At 46.2% G+C, this 24,053-nt stretch overlaps 1 protein-coding gene across 1 annotated transcript in view; it reads right to left on the bottom strand.

Annotated features, from left to right (window-relative positions):
- Positions 1–24,053, bottom strand: part of ttyh2 (tweety family member 2) — a 106,460-nt gene that overhangs the window by 11,815 nt on the left and 70,592 nt on the right. The window contains exons 5-6 of the mRNA XM_038990656.1: positions 14,580–14,675; positions 5,478–5,550 (exon numbers count right to left, since the gene is read on the bottom strand). Of these exons, the coding sequence (XP_038846584.1) occupies positions 5,478–5,550; positions 14,580–14,675 (169 nt within the window). The remainder of the gene's footprint in view (positions 1–5,477; positions 5,551–14,579; positions 14,676–24,053) is intronic.

Genomic DNA, 24,053 nt, shown 5'->3' with positions numbered 1-24,053 from the left:
AAGATAGAAACATAGATTCACATGCATTCAGATGCTCCAAGATAGAAAGATAGATTCACATGCATTCAGATGCTCCAAGATAGAAACATAGATTCACATGCATTCAGATGCTCCAAGATAGAAACATAGATTCACATGCATTCAGATGCTCCAAGATAGAAACAGAGAATCACATGCATTCAGATGCTCCAAGATAGAAACATAGATTCACATGCATTCAGATGCTCCAAGATAGAAACATAGATTCACATGCATTCAGATGCTCCAAGATAGAAACAGAGAATCACATGCATTCAGATGCTCCAAGATAGAAACATAGATTCACATGCATTCAGATGCTCCAAGATAGAAACATAGATTCACATGCATTCAGATGCTCCAAGATAGAAACATAGATTCACATGCATTCAGATGCTCCAAGATAGAAACAGAGAATCACATGCATTCCGATGCTCCAAGATAGAAACATAGATTCACATGCATTCAGATGCTCCAAGATAGAAACAGAGAATCACATGCATTCAAATGCTCCAAGATAGAAACAGAGAATCACATGCATTCAAATGCTCCAAGATAGAAACAGAGAATCACATGCATTCAGATGCTCCAAGATAGAAACATCATCATCATTCGTTTCATAATCCCTGACAGAACATCATTGACTAGTTGGTTGTATAATGATGATGACAGATCTGGTTAACTATACACAGTCAACACAAAACATGAAGAACACCTTCCTAATATGAGTTGCAACAAATAGGGTCTAATCTAAAGATGATGTAAAGTAGGGTCTAATCTAAAGATGATGTAAAATAGGGTCTAATCTAAAGATGATGTCAAATAGGGTCTAATCTAAAGATGATGTCAAATAGGGTCTAATCTAAAAATGATGTAAAATAGGGTCTAATCTAAAGATGATGTAAAATAGGGTCTAATCTAAAAATGATGTAAAATAGGGTCTAATCTAAAGATGATGTAAAATAGGGTCTAATCTAAAGATACACGAAAATATGTGTTTTTAGATCATTGACGTTAAAGGTTAGAAAATGACAATTTATTGTAAAGTAGTTTGACAACCCTGTTTGTAAGCTTTAAAATGATATCAAACTCAACTGTTTACCTTTTCCAGTTATGAAGACATGGATGAGTCATGATAGGGTGGTGTAGGCAAAATGGGTCAACTTTGAGTACCTCTATCTCCTGAATGCTTTGGACCAAAAAGTCACTTTCTGACCACTTCTACCATAGGAAAATATGTATGGAAAGTTTCATTGAAATGAAAAGGGGTCCAAAAACCCAACCCTTTCTCCTTTTCCAGCAGCCTCTTTACTGTCTCCAACTCCTTCTCCTCAGTGTTTGTCATACCGAGTTTAATCTGACTCAAGACAGACATCCAATCACATTTTTTTCAGACAGCAGTAAGGGGTAAGAAATGTTGGTTGAGAAAATACCCTCTCCATTCAAATCAAATTCTATTGGTCACATACACGTGTTTAGCAGATGTTATTGCGGGTGTAGCGAAATGATTGTGCTTCTAGTTCCGACAGTGCAGCCATATCTAACAAGTAATATCTAACAATTTCACACCATATACCTAATACACACAAATCTAGGTAAAGGAATGGAATTAAGAATATCTAAATATATGGAAGAGCAATGTCAGAGTCGCATAGACTAAGATACAGTAGAACAGTATAGAATACAGTATATACATATGAGATGAGTGTAAGATATGCAAGATATGTAAACATTATTAAAGTGACTAGTGTTCCATTTATTAAAGTGGCCAATGATTTCAAGTCTATGTATATCGGCAGCAGCCTCTCTGTGCTAGTGATGGCAATTGAACAGTTTGATGGCCTTGAGATAGAAGCTGTTTTTCAGTCTCTCGGTCCTAGCTTTGATGCATCTGTACTGACCTCGCTTTCTGGATGACAGCGGGGTGAACAGGCAGTGGCTCGGGTGGTTGATAGCCTTGATGATCTTTTTAGCCTTCCTGTGACATCGGGTGCTGTAGGTGTCTGGAGGGCAGGTAGTTTGCCCCCGGTGATGCGTTGTGCAGACCGCACCACCCTCTGGAGAGCCCTGCGGGTGTGGGCGGTGCAGTTGCTGTACCAGGCGGTGATACAGCCCGACAGGATGATCTCAATTGTGCCTCTGTAAAAGTTTGTGAGGGCTTTAGGTGACAAGCCACATTTTTTCAGCCTCCTAAGGTTGAAGAGGCGCTAATGCGCCTTCTTCACCATGCTGCCTGTGTGGGTGGACCATTTCAGTTTGTCAGTAATGTGTATGCCGAGGAACTTAAAACTTTCCACCTTCTCCACTGCTGTCCCATCAACGTGGATAGGCGGGTGCTCCCTCTGCTGTTTCCGGAAGTCCATGATCATCTCCTTTGTTTTGTTCACGTTGAGTGAGAGGTTATTTTCCTGGCACCACACTCCCAGAGCCCTCACCTCCTCCCTGTAGGCTGTCTCGTCATTGTTGGTAATCAAGCCTACTACTGTTGTGTCGTCTGCAAACTTGATGATTGTGTGGTAGGCATGCTTGGCCATGCACTCATTGGTGAACAGGGAGTATGGGAGGGGGCTGAGCACACACCCTTGTGGGGCCCCAGTGTTGAGGATCAGCGAAGTGGAGGTGTTGTTTCTTACCTTCACCACCTGGGGGCGGCCCGTCAGGAAGTCCAGGACCCAATTGCATAGGGCGGTATTCAGACCCAGGGTGTCAAGCTTAATGATGAGCTTGGAGGGTACTATGGTGTTGAATGCCGAGCTATAGTCAACAAACAGCATTCTTACATAGGTATTCCTCTTGTCCAGATGGAATAGGGCAGTGTGCAGTGTGATGCCGATTGCATCGTCTGTGGATCTATTGGGGCGGTAAGAAAATTGAAGTGGGTCTAGGGTGTCAGGTAGGGTGGAGGTGATATGATCCTTGACTAGTCTCTCAAAGCACATCATGATGACGGAAGTGAGTGCTACGGGGCGATAGTCGTTTAGCTCAGTTACCTTTGCATTCTTGGGCACAGGAACAATGGTGGCCATCTTGAAGTATGTGGCGACAGAAGACTGGGATAGGGAGGGATTGAATATGTCCGTAAACACACCAGCCAGCTGGTCTTTACATGATTTGAGGACGCAGCTAGTGATGCCGTCTGGGCCGGCAAGTGTTAACACGCTTAAATGTCTTACTCACGTTGGCCACGGAGAAGGAGAGCCCACAGTCCTTGGTAGCGGGCCGCGTCAGTGGCACTGTGTTATCCTCAAAGCGGGCAAAGAACGTGTTTAGCTTGTCCGGAAGCAAGACGTCGGTGTCCGCGACGTGGCTGGTTTTCCTTTTGTAGTCCGTGATTGTCTGTAGACCCTGCCACATACGTTTCGTGTCTGGGCCGTTGAATTGCAACTCCACTTTGTCTCTATACTGATGTTTTGCCTGTTTGATTGCCTTGCAGGGGGAATGACTACTCTGTTTGTATTCTGCCATATTCCCAGTCACCTTGCCATGGTTAAATGTGGTGGTTCGCGCTTTCAGTTTTGCGCGAATGCTACCATCTATCCACAGTTTCTGGTTAGGGTAGGTTTTAATATTCACAGTGGGTACAACATCTCTTATACTCTTCCTGATAAACTCAGTCACCGTCTCAGTGTATTCGTCAATATTATTCTCGGAGGCTACCTGGAACATATCCCAGTCCGCGTAATCAAAACAATCTTGAAGTGTGGATTCCGATTGGTCAGACCAGCGTTGAATAGTCCTTAGCACCGGTACTTCCTGTTGGAGTTTCTGCCTATAAGAAAGGATGAGCAAAATGGAGCAATTGTTGAGTGTTTAAGCAGCGCGAGTACTAGCATCCATATGCTGATAGAATTTAGGCAGCCTTTTCCTCAAATTTGCTTTGTTAAAATCCCCAGCTACAATAAATGCAGCATCAGGATAATGTATATGCTTTCCAGTTTGAATAAATATACTTATAAGTATATAAATATACTTCCAGTGAAGTTCCTTGAGGGCCGTCGTGGTATAGTCTTGCGGGGGGATATACACGGCCGTGACTATAAACAAAGATAATTATTTTGGGAGATAATACGGTTGGCATTTGATTGTGAGCTATTCTAGGTTGGGTGAAAAAAAGGACTTGAGTTCCTGTATGATGTCTCTCTGGAAAGAAACCCTTGCCCTGAGCTCGTCAACTTTATTATCCAGGGACTGAACATTAGCGAGTAATATACTCGGAAGCGGTGGGTGCTGTGTGCGCCTCCTAAGTCGGACTAGAAGACCGCTCCGAGTACCTCTCCTTTGCCGGCGTTGTTTTGGGTCAGCCTCTGGAATCAGTTCAATTGCTCTGGGTGGTGCGAACAAAGGATCCACTTCGGGAAAGTTGTATTCCTGGTTCTAATGCTGTTACCACCACTCTGATATCCACCAGTTCTTCCTGGCTGTATGTAATAACACATAACATTTTCTGGGCTAACAATGTAAGAAATAATACATAAAAAAACGAAATACTGCAAAGTTTGCTACGAACTAGAAGCGAGGCAGCCCTCTCTGTCGGCGCCATCTTGATAGTACTATGCACTTGCAATAGTACTCGTCTATGTAAAAGCAATATGGCTTTATGCTAGCACATTGTGAATACGTATTCAGAGCACATATAAAGCCATATCCCTAAGGATTTCTGCCGGAAAACTATTCAATGTGATTTCTCTCAGACTCTCACATGCACGCACAGAGTATAGACGCACACACACACTCTACAAGAAGACCTTCAAACTGAGAGTGAACACTCATGGCCCCAAAGCAATTTGTCTTAGCTGTCAGCCATGGTGAGAATTGATTAGCACAGTAACAGTTGGACATGGTCCTGAGTTGTTTCAAAATGGTGCCATATTCCCAAGATCAGGGCTCTCCAACCCTGTTCCTGGAGAGCTACCCCCTCTTGAAGGTTTTCACTCCAACCCTGTTCCTGGAGAGCTACCCCCTCCTGAAGGTTTTCACTCCAACCCTGTTCCTGGAGAGCTACCCTCCTGTAGGTTTTCACTCCAACCCCTGTTCCTGGAGAGCTACCCCACCTGTAGGTTTTTACTCCAACCCTGTTCCTGGAGAGCTACCCTCCTGTAGGTTTTCACTCCAACAGTGTTCCTGGAGAGCTATCCTCCTGTAGGTTTTCACTCTAACCCTGTTCCTGGAGAGCTACCCTCCTGTGCGTTTTCACTCTAACCCTGTTCCTGGAGAGCTACCGTCTTGTAGGTTTTCACTCCAACCCTGTTCCTGGAGAGCAACCGTCCTGTAGGTTTTCACTTTAAACCCATTTGTAACTAACCTGGTTCAGCTTATCAACCAGCACATTTTTAGAATCAGGTGCTCTAGATTAGGGTTGGAGAGGGTAGCTCTGGATGGCAGGATCCGGCTGTATGTTTGACACCCCTGGGGTATAGGGTTCCATTTGGAACGCAGGCCTCAGAGTCAAATTCCCTCACCACAGCAGTGGCCAGGTCAGCTCCCAGAGACGCCCAGCTCAGGATCAACGTCAGCACCCCAAACACCATCATACTGCAGGGTCACAGAGAGAGAAAGGTATAGTATTATTACACTGTTTATAACACACTATAATAATTATAACACTGGCCAACAAACATTAGAACTCTTCAAATTGCTATAGTCATAGTGTAGTCATCAAGTATGCAGTCATCAAGGATGTGATAATCAAAGATGATGATGTCATCATTAGTGATGGGGCAATATCTTGAACATCAAATCGTAATAAAATCATAGCATCGAATCACAATACATATCATATCGGTCCCTCAGTATGGTGATAATATGGTATGGTGAGGTCCCTCAGTATGGTGATAATAAGGTATGGTGAGGTCCCTCAGTATGGTGATAATATGGTGTGGTGAGGTCCCTCAGTATGGTGATAATAAGGTGTGGTGAGGTCCCTCAGTATGGTGATAATATGGTATGGTGAGGTCCTTAAGTATGGTGATAATCTGGTATGGTGAGGTCCCTCAATATGGTGATAATATTGTATGGTGAGGTCCCTCAGTATGGTGATAATATGGTATGGTGAGGTCCCTCAGCATGGTGATAATATTGTATTGTGAGGTCCCTCAGTATGGTGATAATATGGTATGGTGAGATCCCTCAGTATGGTGATAATATTGTATGGTGAGGTCCCTCAGTATGGTGATAATATAGTATGGTGAGATCCCTCAGTATGGTGATAATATGGTATGGTGAGGTCACACAGTATGGTGATAATATGGTATGGTGAGGTCCCTCAGTATGGTGATAATATGGTATGGTGAGGTCCCTCAGTATGGTGATAATAAGGTATGGCGAGGTCCCTCAGTATGGTGATAATACGGTATGGTGAGGTCCCTCAGTATGGTGATAATATGGTATGGTGAGGTCCCTCAGTATGGTGATAATAAGGTATGGCGAGGTCCCTCAGTATGGTGATAATATGGTATGGTAAGGTCCCTCAGTATGGTGATAATATGGTATGGATAGGTCCCTCAGTATGGTGATAATACGGTTTGGTGAGGTCCCTCAGTATGGTGATAATAAGGTATGGTGAGATCCCTCAGTATGGTGATAATATGGTATGGTGAGGTCCCTCAGTATGGTGATAATAAGGTATGGAGAGGTCCCTCAGTATGGTGATAATATGGTATGGTGAAGTCCCTCAGTAAGTGATAATATGGTGTGGTGAGGTCCCTCAGTATGGTGATATTGTATGGTGAGGTCCCTCAGTATGGTGATAATATGGTATGGTGAGGTCCCTCAGTATGGTGATAATACGGTTTGGTGAGGTCCCTCAGTATGGTGATAATAAGGTATGGTGAGATCCCTCAGTATGGTGATAATATGGTATGGTGAGGTCCCTCAGTATGGTGATAATAAGGTATGGAGAGGTCCCTCAGTATGGTGATAATATGGTATGGTGAAGTCCCTCAGTAAGTGATAATATGGTGTGGTGAGGTCCCTCAGTATGGTGATATTGTATGGTGAGGTCCCTCAGTATGGTGATAATATGGTATGGTGAGGTGCCTCAGTATGGTGATAATATGGTATGGTGAGGTGCCTCAGTATGGTGATAATACGGTTTGGTGAGGTCCCTCAGTATTGTGATATTGTATGGTGAGGTCCCTCAGTATGGTGATAATATGGTGTGGTGAGGTCCTTCAGTATGGTGATAATATGGTGTGGTGAGGTCCCTCAGTATGGTGATAATACGGTTTGGTGAGGTCCCTCAGTATTGTGATAATATGGTGTGGTGAGGTCCCTCAGTATGGTGATAATATGGTATGGTGAGGTGCCTCAGTATGGTGATAATATGGTGTGGTGAGGTCCCTCAGTATGGTGATAATATGGTATGGTAATATCCCTCAGTATGGTGATATGGTATGGTGAGGTGCCTCAGTATGGTGATAATATGGTATGGTGAGGTCCCTCAGTATGGTGATAATATGGTATGGTGAGATCCCTCAGTATGGTGATAATAAGGTATGGTGAGTTCCCTCAGTATGGTGATAATATGGTGTGGTGAGGTCCCTCAGTATGGTGATAATACGGTTTGGTGAGGTCCCTCAGTATGGTGATAATAAGGTATGGTGAGGTCCCTCAGTATGGTGATAATAAGGTATGGTGAGATCCCTCAGTATGGTGATAATATGGTATGGTGAGGTCCCTCAGTATGGTGATAATATGGTATGGTGAGGTCCCTCAGTATGGTGATAATAAGGTATGGTGAGATCCCTCAGTATGGTGATAATATGGTATGGTGAGGTCCCTCAGTATGGTGATAATATGGTATGGTGAGGTCCCTCAGTATGGTGATAATATGGTATGGTGAGGTCCCTCAGTATGGTGATAATATGGTATGGTGAGGTCCCTCAGTATGGTGATAATATGGTGTGGTGAGGTCCCTCAGTATGGTGATATTGTATGGTGAGATCCCTCAGTATGGTGATAATATGGTATGGTGAGGTCCCTCAGTATGGTGATAATATGGTGTGGTGAGGTCCCTCAGTATGGTGATATTGTATGGTGAGGTCCCTCAGTATGGTGATAATATGGTATGGTGAGGTCCCTCAGTATGGTGATAATATGGTATGGTGAGATCCCTCAGTATGGTGATAATATAGTATGGTGAGGTCCCTCAGTATGGTGATAATATAGTATGGTGAGGTCCCTCAGTATGGTGATAATATGGTATGGATAGGTCCCTCAGTATGGTGATAATACGGTATGGTGAGGTCCCTCAGTATGGTGATAATAAGGTATGGTGAGGTCCCTCAGTATGGTGATAATATGGTGTGGTGAGGTCCCTCAGTATGGTGATAATATTGTATGGTGAGGTCCCTCAGTAAGGTGATAATATCGTATGGTGAGGTCTGGGCTGTTAACTCTGCCTCGCCATTCAAAAGTCCTCTCTTCGGAGACTGCGAAAGCTCTGTAGTGAACAGCATATGAAGAGGACGAGAGATGTCAGGGCGCATCATCTCTGTTGTCCTCCAGTCGATAACAGCCTCTTTACGACTTCATGATGCAGGCAATGAGACATGCATCCTGTCTGCTCCCTCCAAACCATCCCCCATGGACAGACAATAGGAAATGCATATCTCTGCCCCTCTCGACCCCCCACTCACTCCAATCCACCCCCTCTCCACTTATGAACTAATGCCTTCAGGAAATTACATCATCACCATGTGACCACAATCTTGTAGTGCCGTGAAAACGTGTGTGTTTGTGTGCATATACATTGTGTGTGTCTACGTACACTACCGGTCAAAATTATTATTTTCAACATTGTAGAATACTAGTGAAGACATCAAAACCATGAAATAACACATATGGAATGAAGTAGTAACCAAAAAAGTATGACAAGGTGAGACAGGGAGCACAGAGGGCCAAGATGAGTTACATGCTTACTATATGCTGAGTGTGTATGATGTGTGTGTATTTGTATTTGTATTTGTATTTATTATAGATCCCCATTAGCTCCTGCCAAAGCAGCAGCTACGCTTCTTGGGGTCTGGCAAAATTAAAGCAGTAAACATGTATTAATCACAACTTTACTAATGCTGCAGAAACGTGCTTGTAAGCAGTATCCAGATCTATCAGATGTAGTGATCACAATATAGTAGCCATATCTAGGAAAATCTAAGTTCCAAAGGCTGGGCCTAATATAATCTATAAGAGGTCATACAATAAGTTTTGTAGTGATTCCTGTGTTGTTGATGTAAAGAATATTTGTTGGTTTGCGGTGTGTAATGGGGAGCAAACACAATTTTCCCCAAAACTTTACGAAGGGTTGGTCACAGGCTGATTGGTCGGCTATTTGAGCCAGTAAAGGGGCTTTACTATTCTTAGGTAGCGGAATGACTTTTGCTTCCCTCCAGGTCTGGGGGCACACACTTTCCAGTAGGCTTGAATTGAAAATATGGCAAATAGGAGTAGCAATATCATCCGCTATTATCCTCAGTAATTTTCCATCCAAACTGTCAGACCCCAGTGGCTTGTCATTGTTGGTAGACAACAATAATTTTTCCACACTCACAATTCCAAATTACAATGCTTGTCTTTCATAATTATGTCAGATATACTTGGATGTGTAGTGTCAGCGTTTCTTGCTGGCATGTCATGCCTAAGTTTGCTAATCTTGCCAATAAAAAAAATCATTAAAGCAGTTGGCAATATCAGTGGGTTTTGTGTTGAATGAGCCATCTGATTCAATGAATGATGGAGCTGAGTTTTAATTTTTTCACAAAATTTCATTTAAGGTGCTTTAAAGCTTTTTACTATCATTCTTTCTATAATTTATTTTTGGTTTCATAGTGTAGTTTTTTATTTTTATTTAGTTTAGTTACATGATTTCTCTATTTGCAGTATGTTTGCCAATCGGTTGTGCAGCCAGAATTATTTGCAATTTATTTTGCCTCATCCCTCTCAACCATACAAATTTTCAATTCCTCATTAATCCACGGGGATTTAACAGTTTCTACAGTCATTGCATTAATGGGTGCATGCTTATTAGCAACTGGAATAAGCAATTTCATAAATGTGTCAAGTACAACATGTGTTTGCTCCTCATTACACATCACAAACTAACACATATTCTTCACATCAACAACACAGGAATCACTACAAAACTTATTGTATGACCTCTTATACACTACATTAGGCCCAGCCTTTGGAACTTTGGTTTTCCTAGATATGGCTACTATATTGTGATCACTACATCTGATGGATCTGGATACTGCTTTCAAGCACATTTCTGCAGCATTAGTAAAGTTGTGATTAATGCATGTTGATGATTTCATTAATGTGCTGTTTGTAACTACCCTGGTAGGTTGACTGATAACCTGAACCAGGTTGCAGGCACTGGTTATAGTTTGAAGCTTTTTTTGAGTGGCCAGCATGATGAAACCTCTCTGTTGATATCACATAAATAATCAAGCATTTCACACATGTTATCCAGGTACTGACTGTAAGCACTTGGTGGTCTATAGCAGCTTCCCACAGGAATGGGCTTTAGGTGAGGCAGATGAACCTGTAGTCATATTACTTCAACAGTAGTTAACATGAGATCCTCTCTAATCTTTACAGGAATGTGGTTTTGAATATAAACAGCAACACCTCCACCACTGGCATTTCTGTATTTCTGTAAATGTTATAACCTTGTATTGCTACCACTGTATCATCAAAGTGCATTTCTGGACTTCCTACTAGGGCACACAGCCTCAATGCTAACAGCATACATCTGCTTCATAGGCACATGCTTGCTACATACAATAGCTGTAGGATCAGCAGAGCCATTCAGGGCAGTCAGAGGGACATCAATTAGGTTACTTACATTGTGTCTACCAATGCCCCTGGTATAATGTACATTTGCTAAAGCATTATGATGACTCAGTGACACAATGGTCGGAATTAACTGAGCTGGGCTTGGGTCATTGATAAGTCATTGTTCCAACACAGACTTATAATGCTATGAAAGGATCCATGAACCCAAATGATTCGGGTGTATCCCATCCTCCTTATAAAAGGTGTTTTATTTACAAAAGGTATCGAAATTGTCAACAAAAGTTACACCCATTGAACTGCAATAATCATGTAGCCAGTTGTGAAGAGAAAGAATCCTGCTAAACGTTCAATGCCACAATTCAGAGAGGACACAGGACCAGATATGATGGGTCTTTTATTAGTGTCTAGCAGAGAGTCAATCAGCTCTTTGAAATCCAGTTTCAACTGTTCAAAGCTGCCCTTCAAAATGTCATTAAAACCCACATGGACTATGATGGAATCGATGTCCATGTCCTGGTGTAGTACATACGGGAGCAGCTTAGTAATGTAATTTACACGAGCTCTGGGATAGGACATTGTTTTTGCACCAGGGACAGTCACATTTCTTACCATGGAGCTGCCCAAAATCACAGCTGGCGAGAAAGACGAGGAAATCCACCCACTCCCATGCTTCACAGGATGGTGCAGGCCTCTGATAGATGGAGTAGCCCTGCTCAATCCAGAGCAGGGACGGAAGGTTGCCGACGTCGACTTCGAAATCGTAGGGGAAGGAGTTGGAATAGGCACAATAGCCGCAGACACAGGTACCCCCCCCAGTGACGAAGGTGCAGGAAGATCAGGCTCCAGGGTGGCGAAATTATTAGTTGTTTGTATCTGCTCCGGGCCTCTCGTTGGGAGTCTAGACAGCTTTGCGGGAGGCCGCTGTCTTCCCCGGCTCGTGACATGCGACCATCGTCGATTGCTGTGCTCCTTCTTGCTGTGCTCCTTCGACTCCACTATCAGATGGGGAGGAGAGGCAGGAGATGGCTCCCCTGGTGAACGAACTCCAGCCAACACCGGCCAGTCGGATAACGACAAGACGGAGATGCATCCAACATGCACGAACGCCATTCAGCCACAGGCGTAGAAAAGGTAAACACTCCACTCTGTGTTTTCCCCAGTTTCTTACGTAGGCTGGCGACCTGCGTGATCAAGGAAGCCACCTCAAGCCTATAATCCTCGACAAGCAAACAATTGCCACATTGAACGATCCAGTTTGTCCCTAACAAACGTAGTAGATACAGCTCCTACAGCACTGGAAACCTTCATTTTTTTGGCACCCCCCTTTGGGTTGTGCGGTGGGGGAGATCTTCGTGGGCTATACTCGGCCTTGTCTCAGGATGGTAAGTTGATGGTTGGAGATATCCCTCTAGTGGTGTGGGGGCTGTTCTTTTTTCAAAGTGGGCGGGGTTATATCCTGTCTGTTTGGCCCTGTCCGGGGGTATCGTCGGACAGGGCCACAGTGTCTCCTGACCCCTCCTGTCTCAGACTCTAGTATTTATGCTCCAGTAGTTTATGTGACGGGGGGCTAGAGTCAGTCTGTTTTATCTGGAGTATTTCTCCGGTCTTATCCGGTGTCCTGTGTGAATTTAAGTATTCTCTCTCTCTCTCTCCTTTCATTCATTCATTCATTCATTCATTCACTTTCTTTCTTTCTTTCTTTCTTTCTTTCTTTCTTTCTTTCTTTCTTTCTTTCTTTCTTTCTTTCTTTCTTTCTTTCTTTCTTTCTTTCTTTCTTTCTTTCTTTCTTTCTTTCTTTCTTTCTTTCTTTCATTCATTCATTCATTCATTCATTCTTTCTTTCATTCATTCTTTCATTCATTCTTTCATTCATTCTTTCATTCATTCATTCATTCATTCATTCATTCATTCTTTCATTCTTTCATTCTTTCATTCTCTCTCTCTCTCTCTCGGAGGACCTGAGCCCCAGGACAACCTGGCCTGATGACTCCTTGCTGTCCCCAGTTCACCTGGTCATGCTGCTTGACAAAACAGGTCAAGTGTTAACTTGCTACAGTATATTAACGCTCTAGGAAGTCTGGGGTGGTTCTTGAAATGGCAGTTATGGCATGACTACAAGTCAATTCAATCAACCACAAATGTATAGTTCTTGGAAATGGGCATGGCAAATCTCCAAGCAGCCAATTCCACGACAGCCCAAACAATACTTTAAAGAATTGAACAGAACAGTAACAGGGGCAGAACAGTAACAGGGGCAGAACAGTAACAGAACAGTAACAGGGGCAGAACAGTAACAGAACAGTAACAGGGGCAGAACAGTAACAGAACAGTAACAGAACAGTAACAGGGGCAGAACAGTAACAGAACAGTAACAGTAACAGAACAGTAACAGAACAGTAACAGAACAGTAACAGAACAGAACAGTAACAGAACAGTAACAGAAGTAACAGGGACAGAACAGTAACAGAAACAGAACAGTAACAGGGACTGAACAGTAACAGTAACAGAGCAGTAACAGAACAGTAACAGGGACTGAACAGTAACAGTAACAGAGCAGTAACAGAGCAGTAACAGGGACAGAACAGTAACAGAAAAGTAACAGAAGTAACAGGGACAGAACAGTAACAGAACGGTAACAGAAAAGTAACAGAAGTAACAGAAGTAACAGGGACAGAACAGTAACCGGGACAGAACGGTGACAGGGACAGAACTGTAACAGGGATAGAACAGTAACAGGGACTGAACAGTAACAGGGACAGAACAGTAACATAAAAGTAAAAGAAGTAACAGGGACAGATCAGTAACATGGACAGAAGATTAACAGGGATAGAACAGTAACAGAACAGGGACAGAATAGTATTAGAACAGGAACAGAACAGTAAAAGGGACAGAACAGTAACAGGTGCAGAACAGTAGCAGACCAGTAACAGGGACAGAACAGTAACAGTAACAGAGCAGTAACAGGGACAGAACAGTAACAGTAGCAGACCAGTAACAGGGACAGAACAGTAACAGTAACAGAGCAGTAACAGGGATAGGACAGTAACAGGGATAGAACAGTAACAGGGATAGAACAGTAACAGAACAGGGACAGAATAGGATTAGAACAGGAACAGAACAGTAAAAGGGACAGAACAGTAACAGGTGCAGAACAGTAGCAGACCAGTAACAGGGACAGAACAGTAACAGTAACAGAGCAGTAACAGGGACAGAACAGTAACAGTAGCAGACCAGTAACAGAACAGGGACAGAATAGGAATAGAACAGGAACAGAACAGTGAAAGGGACAGAATAGTAACAGGGACAGAACAGTAACAGGGACAAAACAGTAACATAAAAGTAACAGGGACAGAACAGTAACAGGGACAGAACGGTAACAGGGACAGAACAGTAACAGGGACAGAACGGTAACAGGGACAGAACTGTAACAGGGACAGAACTGTAACAGGGATAGAACATTAACAGAACAGTAACAGAGACAGAACAGTAACAGGGGCAGAACAGTAACAGGAACAGAACAGTAACAGAAAAGTAAAATAAGTAACAGGGACAGAACAGTAACAGAACAGTATCATGGACAGAATAGTAACAGTAACAGAACAGTATCATGGACAGAATAGTAACAGTAACAGAACAGTATCATGGACAGAACTGTAACAGAACAGTAACAGAACAGTAACAGGACAGTAACAGGACAGTAACAGGGACAGAACAATAACAAGGTCAGAACAGGGACAGAACAGTAACAGGGGCGGTAGGCTACTCACGTTGTCAGCAGCCAGCGAGACTGTTTGGCTAGGCCCAGGCAAGCCGCCAGACAGATCACCAGATCTAGAATCAGTAGCAGCAGGTAGGTGAGCCACCTAGAGGACACAGAGGAAATGACAGACAGACAGAGACAGACAGTCAGTGTAACAGATCTAGAATGAGTTACAGCAGGATCCTAGAGGACACAGAGGGAATGACAGACAGTCAGTGACAGACAGTCAGTGTAACAGATCTAGAATGAGTTACAGCAGGATCCTAGAGGACACAGAGGGAATGACAGACAGTCAGTGACAGACAGACAGTGTAACAGATCTAGAATGAGTTACAGCAGGATCCTAGAGGACACAGAGGAATGACAGACAGTCAGTGACAGACAGTCAGTGTAACAGATCTAGAATGAGTTACAGCAGGATCCTAGAGGACACAGAGGGAATGACAGACAGTCAGTGACAGTTCTCTTTTCTTCCTTGATTTACTCCTATGGGTTCACTCAATATGGCCACAGGTCCAACCATCACAGTATTCCTATTCTTACAGTAATGTGCAGAGGGAGCAGCCAACCACATTTCAACCCAAATGAGAGTCCGCTGGCTTGCCCATGTCTCTAGCTTACACAGAACTGGCTGACACTTTACCCCAATAGGATGCATACCGTGTGTGCGTCTGTGTCAGTGTATGAATAGACATGGTGTAGGCTGTGTGTGTACTTGTTATCGTTACTTTTTGCTGATGATGTAAATCTGTGTGTAGGTGTATGCATATGTGTGTGAGAAGAAGATGTAGCCTTAGTCAATGTGTGTGTGTGTTCCGTGCCCTCTCCTGATGCCATCTGCTCCAGTCAGAACAGAAGCAGTGCTATGCAGTAGCTGTGCTCAGTGCTCTCTGGCTGGGGCACAAATCCAGTCCAGATGGTTTACTAATGGATGAGCTCAAATCCATATGCATGAATATGTAATGCTCTGAAAGCTATGACTACGTCCGTCCGTCCACCTCTCTACCCCCCCTCTAATCTCTGGGCAGCCAGAGGATAGTACAGTACATGTTCAGCAGGGGGCTGTAGGACCACGTGCCTGGTGCCTCCTGTGACCACTACTACTGTGTGTCTCTCAGCCAAATTAAAGTCAAGCTGAACACCATCACAGGCTGGACACCATCACAGGCTGGACACCATCACAGGCTGGACACCATCACAGGCTGGACACCATCACAGGGAATTGGATACATGTATAACAACTCGCTGAATGTGGAGGTTCTCCGCACCTCAGACTGCTGGAGCGGACCAGCCACCACCGGCCTGAGGAGAGACACATGGACCGAGGGGTTAATACGATAATCAGGGGGGGGTTGTAACCTATAACAAATCTCGTTCAGTCTCCTCAGGACTTTAAATGGCCACACAAACCGCGGACCCAGCTTCCGGCAGGGCAGGCGAAGGGGTAGGTTTCGGGTCGAGAGCCAGACCCGGTCCTCACTGCGGTGGCGGTCGGCACTCGCCTTCTGCCGCCTGATGGCCCACTGTAGACGCACATGGGCAGCGTCCCATGTCTCCTCCGAGTGCCGAAACCATTCATCCACCGCAGGAGCCTCGATCTGGCTCTGATGCCACGGTGCCAGGACCGGCTGATAACCTAGCACACACTGAAAAGCAGTGTGTAGAGCCGTAGGGAGACCGGGCAAAGGAAGGAGACGGCAGGACTTAGAAAACCGATCCACAACAACCAGGATCGTGGTGTTACCCCGTGACGGGGGAAGATCTGTCACGAAATCCACCGATAGGTGTGACCACGGCCGTTGTGGAACGGGAAGGGGTTGTAATTTGTACAAAACAGTACAAAAAAGTATGAATGTATGTACTTGTAAGTCGCTCTGGATAAGAGCGTCTGCTAAATGACTTAAATGTAAATGTAAATGTAATGTAAATGTAATTTCCCTCTGGGCAGGTGTCTGGGTGCCTTGCACTGGGCGCACACCGAGCAGGAGGAAACATAAACCCTCACGTCCTTAGCTAACGTGGGCCACTAACGTGGGCCACCATACAAAACTTCCCAGTAAGACAGCGCACTGTCCGACCGATGCCAGGATGACCAGAGGAGGGTGACGTGTGGGCCCAACAGATCAAACGATCGCGGACATCAGACGGAACGTACAGACGCCCAACTGGACACTGTGCGGGAGTGGGCTCTGTACGTGACGCCCGCTCAATGTCTGCGTCCACCTCCCATACCACCGGTGCCACCAGGCAAGAAGCCGGAATTATGGGAGTGGGATCCGCGGACCGCTCCTCTGTGTCATACATCCGTGACAGCGCATCTGCCTTCACGTTCTGGGAACCTGGTCTGTATGATAGGGTGAAAACAAAGCGGGTGAAAAGGGTCCAGTCTCCTCGCCACCCGGATGTACTCCAGATTGCGGTGGTCAGTCCAAATGAGGAAAGGGTGTCTAGCCCCCTCAAGCCAATGTCTCCACGCCTTCAGAGCTCCGACAACAGCCAACAGCTCCCGGTCCCCCACATCATAGTTTCGCTCCGCCGGGCTGAGCTTCTTCGAAAAGAAAGCACAGGGGCGGAGCTTTAGTGGCGTACCCGAGCGCTGAGACAGCACAGCTCCTATCCCAGCCTCGGACGCGTCTACCTCTACTATGAAGGCCAAGGAGGGATCAGGATGAGCCAGCACGGGAGCCGAGGTAAACATAGCCTTCAGGTGACTAAAAGCCCTGTCCGCCCCAGCTGACCACTGCAGTCGCACCAGTCCCCCCTTCAGCAAGGAGGTAATGGGAGCCGTGACCTGACTAAAGCACCGGATAAACCTCCGGTAGTAGTTGGTAAACCTTAAGAACCGCTGCACCTCCTTTACCGTGGTTGGAGACGGCCAATTACGTACGGCTGCAATGCGGTCACTCTCCATCTCCACCCCTGATGCGGAAAGGCGGTATCCTAGAAAGGAGACGGACTGTTGGAAGAACAGACATTTTTCAGCCTTGACGTACAGGTCATGCTCCAACAGTCGACCAAGCACCCTGCGTACCAGGGACACATGCTCGGCACGTGTAGCGGAGAATATTAGAATGTCATCTATGTACACACCACCACACCCTGCCCGTGCAGGTCCCTGAAAATCTCATCTACAAAGGATTGGAAGACTGATGGAGCATTCATCAACCCGTACGGCATGACGAGGAACTCATAGTGCCCAGAAGTGGTACTAAATGCCGTCTTCCACTCATCCGCCGCCCGGATATGCACCAGGTTGTAAGCGCTCCTGAGATCCAATTTTGTGAAGAAGCGCGCCCTGTGCAATGACTCTGTCACACTGGCTATGAGAGGTAGCGGGTAACTGTACTTTACCGTGATCTGATTAAGACCTCGATAGTCAATACACGGGCGTAAACTTCTATCCTTCTTCTTCAAAAAAAAAGAAACTCGAGGAGGCAGGTGAAATGGAAGGCCGAATGTATCCCTGTCCCAGAGATTCGGTGACATATGTTTCCATAGCCGCCGTCTCCTCCTGTGACAGAGGATACAAGCTGCTGCGTCTGCGTCTACCAAGAGATTTATCACACAATCCCCCCGTCAATGGGGTGGTAATTGAGTCGCCTTCTTTTTACAGAAGGCGAGTGCCAAATAGGCATATTCGGGGGGAATGTGCATGGTGGAGACCTGGTTTGGACTTTCCACCGTAGTTGCACCTAAGGAAACACCTACACACCTCCCTGAGCACTGACGGGACCATCCCTTGAGAGCCCTCTGTTGCCACGAAATAGTGGGGTCATTTGAGGCCAACCAGGGAAGGCCCAACACAACAGGAAACGCAGGAGAGTCGATCAGAAAGAGACTAATTCTCTCCTCATGACCCTCCTGCGTTATCATGCAGAGTGGAGCTGTGACCTCCCTAATTAGCCCCGACCCCAAAGGACGACTATCTAAGGCATGTACAGGGAAGGGAACATCAACGGGAACAATAGGGATCCCTAATCTACGTGCAAAGGAACGGTCAATAAAGTTCCCAGCCGCGCCTGAACGACTAGCGCCTTATGCTGGGAATGCGGGGAAAACTCAGGAAATTCTATAAACAACCACATGTGCGCAACAAGGAGCTCTGGGTGAGTCGGGTGCCTACTCACCTGGGATGATCCACCAGCGCTCCGCCTGCTACCTCGACTCCCTGGGGAACCTCCCCAGCACCGACCAGCAGTGTGCCCTCTGCGGCCACAGATGGTGCAGGGAATGGTCCCCCCTCCGGTCCCCCTCATTGCAGCACCTCCCAGCTCCATCGGCGTTGGATCGGAAGTGCTGGGGGATGGAACTGACGGACCCCGATCCGGACGTCCGCGGGAGGCCAACAGGTTATCCAGCCGGATGGATAGGTCCACCAGCTGGTCAAGCTTAAGGGTGGTGTCCCTGCAGGCTAGCTCCCTGCGAACGTCCTCACGTAAACTACACCTGCAGTGTTCGATCAGTGCCCGCTCATTCCATCCCGCGCCGGCGGCCAGAGTGCGAAAGTCCAGCGCGAACTCTTGTGCGCTCCTCATCCCCTGTCTGAGATGATATAGTCGTTCCCCCGCCGCTCTCCCTTCAGGTGGATGATCGAAAACCGCCCGGCAGCGGCGGGTGAAATCTTCATAATCGTCCAACGCCGGTCCTTCCCTTCCCCAGATGGCGTTGGCCCATTCCAGTGCTTTACCCGTCAGACAGGAGATGAGGGCGTTCACACTCTCGCATCCCGAAGGAGCCGGCCGAACGGTCGCCAGGTAGAGCTCCAGCTGGAGAAGGAACCCCTGGCACCCGGCAGCCGTTCCGTCATATACCCCCGGGAGCGATAGCCGAATTTCACTGGATGCTGGTGAAGGAGGGGTGTACATCGAGGGAGGTTGTTGTGGGAGCTGGGGTGATGATGGGGTTGCTGAAAAAACACCTCTCTCCCATCTCTCCGTAGTTTGCCACACGCAATCCATGGCAGTACCGAGACTCTGCAACATAGTCGCGTGCTGCTGGACGCGCTCCTCCACAGGTAGAGGATGGCTGGGTGCACCTGCTGACTCCATTCTTTAGGTGTGTGATTCTGTCAGTGTTCCAGGTGAATGGAATAAAGCGGAGTCAGGCGCAGGACACAGGTATGAGTAAAGCCACGATATTTACTCAATATCAACAATAATCCAACAAGGATAAACATAAACAATCCAGAACACGTACACGGAACCACTTGACAAAAACAATCACGCACAAAACAAAAGGGGAAGCCAGAGGGTTAAATAAGGAACATGATTATGGAATGGAAACCAGGTGTGTACAATGAAGACAAAACAAAACAAAAATGAAACATGGATCGGTGGTGACTAGAAAGCCGGTGACATCGACCGCCGAACGAACAAGGAGAGGGACCAACTTCGGCGGAAGTCGTGACAACTATGTTTTCATCTGAACTCAGTAAGGTTATAATAATGTTGTGTAAATGTTGTAAAAACAATCTGAACACTGGATAAATACACTATATATACAAAAGTATTTAGACACCCTTTCAAATCAATGGATTCGGCTATTTCAGCCGACAGGTGTATAAAATCGAGCACACAGCCATGCAATCTTAATTGACAGTAGATTGGCCTTACTGAAGAGCTCAGTGACTTTCAACATGGCACCGTCATAGGATGCCACCTTTCCAACAAGTCCTTAAATGTCTGCCCTACTAGAGCTGCCCCGGTCAACTGTAAGTGCTGTTATTGTGAAGTGGAAACGTCTAGGAACAACAAAGGCTCAGCTGTGAAGTGGTAGGCCCCACAAGCTCACAAAACAGGACCGCCGAGTGCTGAAGGGCATAAAAATCGTCTGTCCTCGGGTGCAACACTCACTTCCGAGTTCCAAACTGCCTCTGGAAGCAACGTCAGTACCAGAACTGCTCACCAGGAGCTTCATTAAATGGGTGTCCATGGCCGAGCAGTCTATAGATCAATGCCAAGCATCGGCTGGTGTGGTGTAAAGCTCCCCGCCATTGAACTCTGGAGCAGTGGAAACGCATTCTCTGGAGTGATGAATCATCAAATCAAATCAAAGTTTATTTGTCACGTGCGCCGAAAACAACAGGTGTAGACCTTACAGTGAAATGCTTACTTACAGGCTAAAACCAACAGCGCAAAAAAAGGTATTAGGTGAACAATAGGTAAGTAAAGAAATAAAAACAACAGTAAAAAGACAGTGAAAAATAACAGTAGCGAGGCTATATACAGTAGCGAGGCTATAACAGTAGCGAGGCTATAACAGTAGGGAGGCTACATACAGGCACCGGTTAGTCGTGCTGATTGAGGTAGTATGTACATGTAGATATGGTTAAAGTGACTATGCATATATGATAAACAGAGAGTAGCAGTAGCGTAAAAGAGGGGTTGGTGGGTGGGACACAATGCAGATAGCCCGGTTAGCCAATGTGCGGGGGCACTGGTTGGTCGGGCAAAATGAGGTAGTATGTACATGAATGTATCGTTAAAGTGACTACGCATATATGATAAACAGAGAGTAGCAGCAGCGTAAAAGAGGGGTTGGGGGGGAGCACAAAATGCAAATAGTCCGGGTAGCCATTTGATTACCTGTTCAGGAGTCTTATGGCTTGGGCGTAAAAAGTGTTGAGAAGCCGTTTTGTCCTAGACTTGGCACTCCGGTACCGCTTGCCATGCGGTAGTAGAGAGAACAGTCTATGACTGGGGTGGCTGAGGTCTTTGACAATTTTTAGGGCCTTCCTCTGACACCGCCTGGTGTAGAGGTCCTGAGGCAGCTTAGCCCCAGTGATGTACTGGACCATACGCACTACCCTCTGTAGTGCCTTGCGGTCGGAGGCCGAGCAATTGCCGTACCAGGCAGTGATGCAACCAGTCAGGATGCTCTCAATGTTGCAGCTGTAGAACCTTTTGAGGATCTCAGGACCAATGCCAAATCTTTTTAGTTTCCTGAGGGGGAATAGACTTTGTCGTGCTCTCTTCACGACTGTCTTGGTGTGTTTGGACCATTCTAGTTTGTTGATGTGGACACCAAGGAACTTGAAGCTCTCAACCTGCCCCACTACAGCCCCGTCGATGAGAATGGGGGCGTGCTCGGTCCTCCTTTTCCTGTAGTCCACAATCATCTCCTTAGTCTTGGTTACGTTGAGGGATAAGTTGTTATTCTGGCACCACCCAGCCTGGTCTCTGACCTCATCCCTATAGGCTGTCTCGTCATTTTCGGTGATCAGGCCTACCACTGTTTTGTCGTCTGCAAACTTAATGATGGTGCTGGAGTCGTGCCTGGCCATGCGGTCGTGGGTGAACAGGGAGTACAGGAGGGGACTGAGCACGCACCACTGGGGGGCTCCAGTGTTGAGGATCAGCGTGGCAGAAGTGTTGCTACCTACCCTCACCACCTGGGGGTGGCCCGTCAGGAAGTCCAGGATCCAGTTGCAGAGGGAGGTGTTTAGTCCCAGGATCCTTAGCTTAGTGAGGAGCTTTGAGGGTACTATTGTGTTGAACGCTGAGCTGTAGTCAATGAATAGCATTCTCACATACAGTAGGTGTTCCTTTTGTCCAGGTGGGAAAGGGCAGTGTGGAGTGCAATAGCGATTGCATCATCTGTGGATCTGTTTGGGCGGTATGCAAATTGGAGTGGGTCTAGGTTTTCTGGGATAATGGTGTTGATGTGAGCCATTACCAGCCTTTCAAAGCACTTCATGGCTACAGACGTGAGTGCTGCGGGTCTGTAGTCCTTTAGGCACGTTGCCTTCGTCTTCTTGGGCACAGGGACTATGGTGGTCTGCTTGAAACATGTTGGTGTTACAGACTCAATCATGGACATGTTGAAAATGTCAGTGAAGACACCTGCCAGTTGGTCAGCACATCCTGGTAATCCGTCTGGCCCCCATTTTTGTGAATGTTGACCTGTTTAAAGGTCTTACTCACGTCGGCTACGGAGAGCGTGATCATACAGTCGTCCGGAACAGCTGATGCTCTCATGCATGCCTCAATGTTGCTTGCCTCGAAGCGAGCATTGAAGTGATTTAGCTTGTGTGGTAGGCTAGTGTCACTGGGCAGCTTGCGGCTGTGCTTCCCTTTGTAGTCTGAAAAAAGTTTGCAAGCCCTGCCACATAAGACGAGCATCGGAGCCGGTGTAGTACGATTCAATCTTAGCCCTGTATTGACGCTTTGCCTGTTTGATGGTTTGTCGGAGGGCATAGCAGGATTTCTTATAAGCTTCCGGGTTAGAGTCCCGCACCTTGAAAGCGGCAGCTCTCACCTTTAGCTCAGTGCGAATGTTGCCTGTAATCCATGGCTTCTGGTTGAGGTATGTACGCACAGTCACTACGGGGACGACATCCTCGATGCACTTATTGATAAAGTCAGTGACTGATGTGGTGTACTCCTCAATGCCATCGGAAGAATCCCGGAACATGTTCCAGTCTGTGATAGCAAAACAGTCCTGTAGTTTAGCATCTGCTTCATCTGACCAATTTTTTATAGACCAAGTCACTGGTGCTTCCTGCTTTAATTTTTGCTTGTAAGGAGGAATCAGGAGGATAGAATTGATAGAATCAGAAGAATAGAACTTCACCATCTTACAGTTCAACGGACGAATCTGGGTTTGGAGGATGACAGGAGAATGCTACCTGCCCGAATGCATAGCCATACAACACTCCTTCCGTGGCCTCCAACTGCTCTTAAATGCTAGTAAAACCAAATGCATGCTTTTCAACCGGTCGCTGCCTGCACCCGCACGCCCGACTAGCATCACCACCCTGGATGGTTCCGACCTAGAATATGTGGACATCTATAAGTACCTAGGTGTCTGGCTAGACTGCAAACTCTCCTTCCAGACTCATATCAAACATCTCCAATCCAAAATCAAATCGAGAGTCGGCTTTCTATTTCGCAACAAAGCCTCCTTCACTCACGCCGCCAAACTTACCCTAGTAAAACTAACTATCCTACCGATCCTCGACTTCGGCGATGTCATCTACAAAATAGCTTCCAATACTCTACTCAGCAAACTGGATGCAGTTTATCACAGTCCCATCCGTTTTGTTACTAAAGCACCTTATACCACCCACCACTGCGACCTGTATGCTCTAGTCGGCTGGCCCTCGCTGCATGTTCGTCGTCAGACCCACTGGCTCCAGGTCATCTACAAGGCTATGCTAGGTAAAGCGCCGCCTTATCTCAGTTCACTGGTCACGATGGCAACACCCACCCGTAGCACGCGCTCCAGCAGGTGTATCTCACTGATCATCCCTAAAGCCAAAACCTCATTTGGCCGCCTCTCCTTCCAGTTCTCTGCTGCCTGCGACTGGAACGAATTGCAAAAATCTCTGAAGTTGGAGACTTTTATCTCCCTCAACAACTTTAAACATCTGCTATCTGAGCAGCTAACCGATCGCTGCAGCTGTACATAGTCCATCGGTATATAGCCCACCCAATTTACCTACCTCATCCCCATACAGTTTTTATTTATTTACTTTTCTGCT

This window comes from Salvelinus namaycush, chromosome 4 (assembly GCF_016432855.1).
Source record: "Salvelinus namaycush isolate Seneca chromosome 4, SaNama_1.0, whole genome shotgun sequence".
NCBI lineage: Eukaryota > Metazoa > Chordata > Actinopteri > Salmoniformes > Salmonidae > Salvelinus > Salvelinus namaycush.
This window is presented reverse-complemented; position numbering and strand designations above follow the sequence as displayed.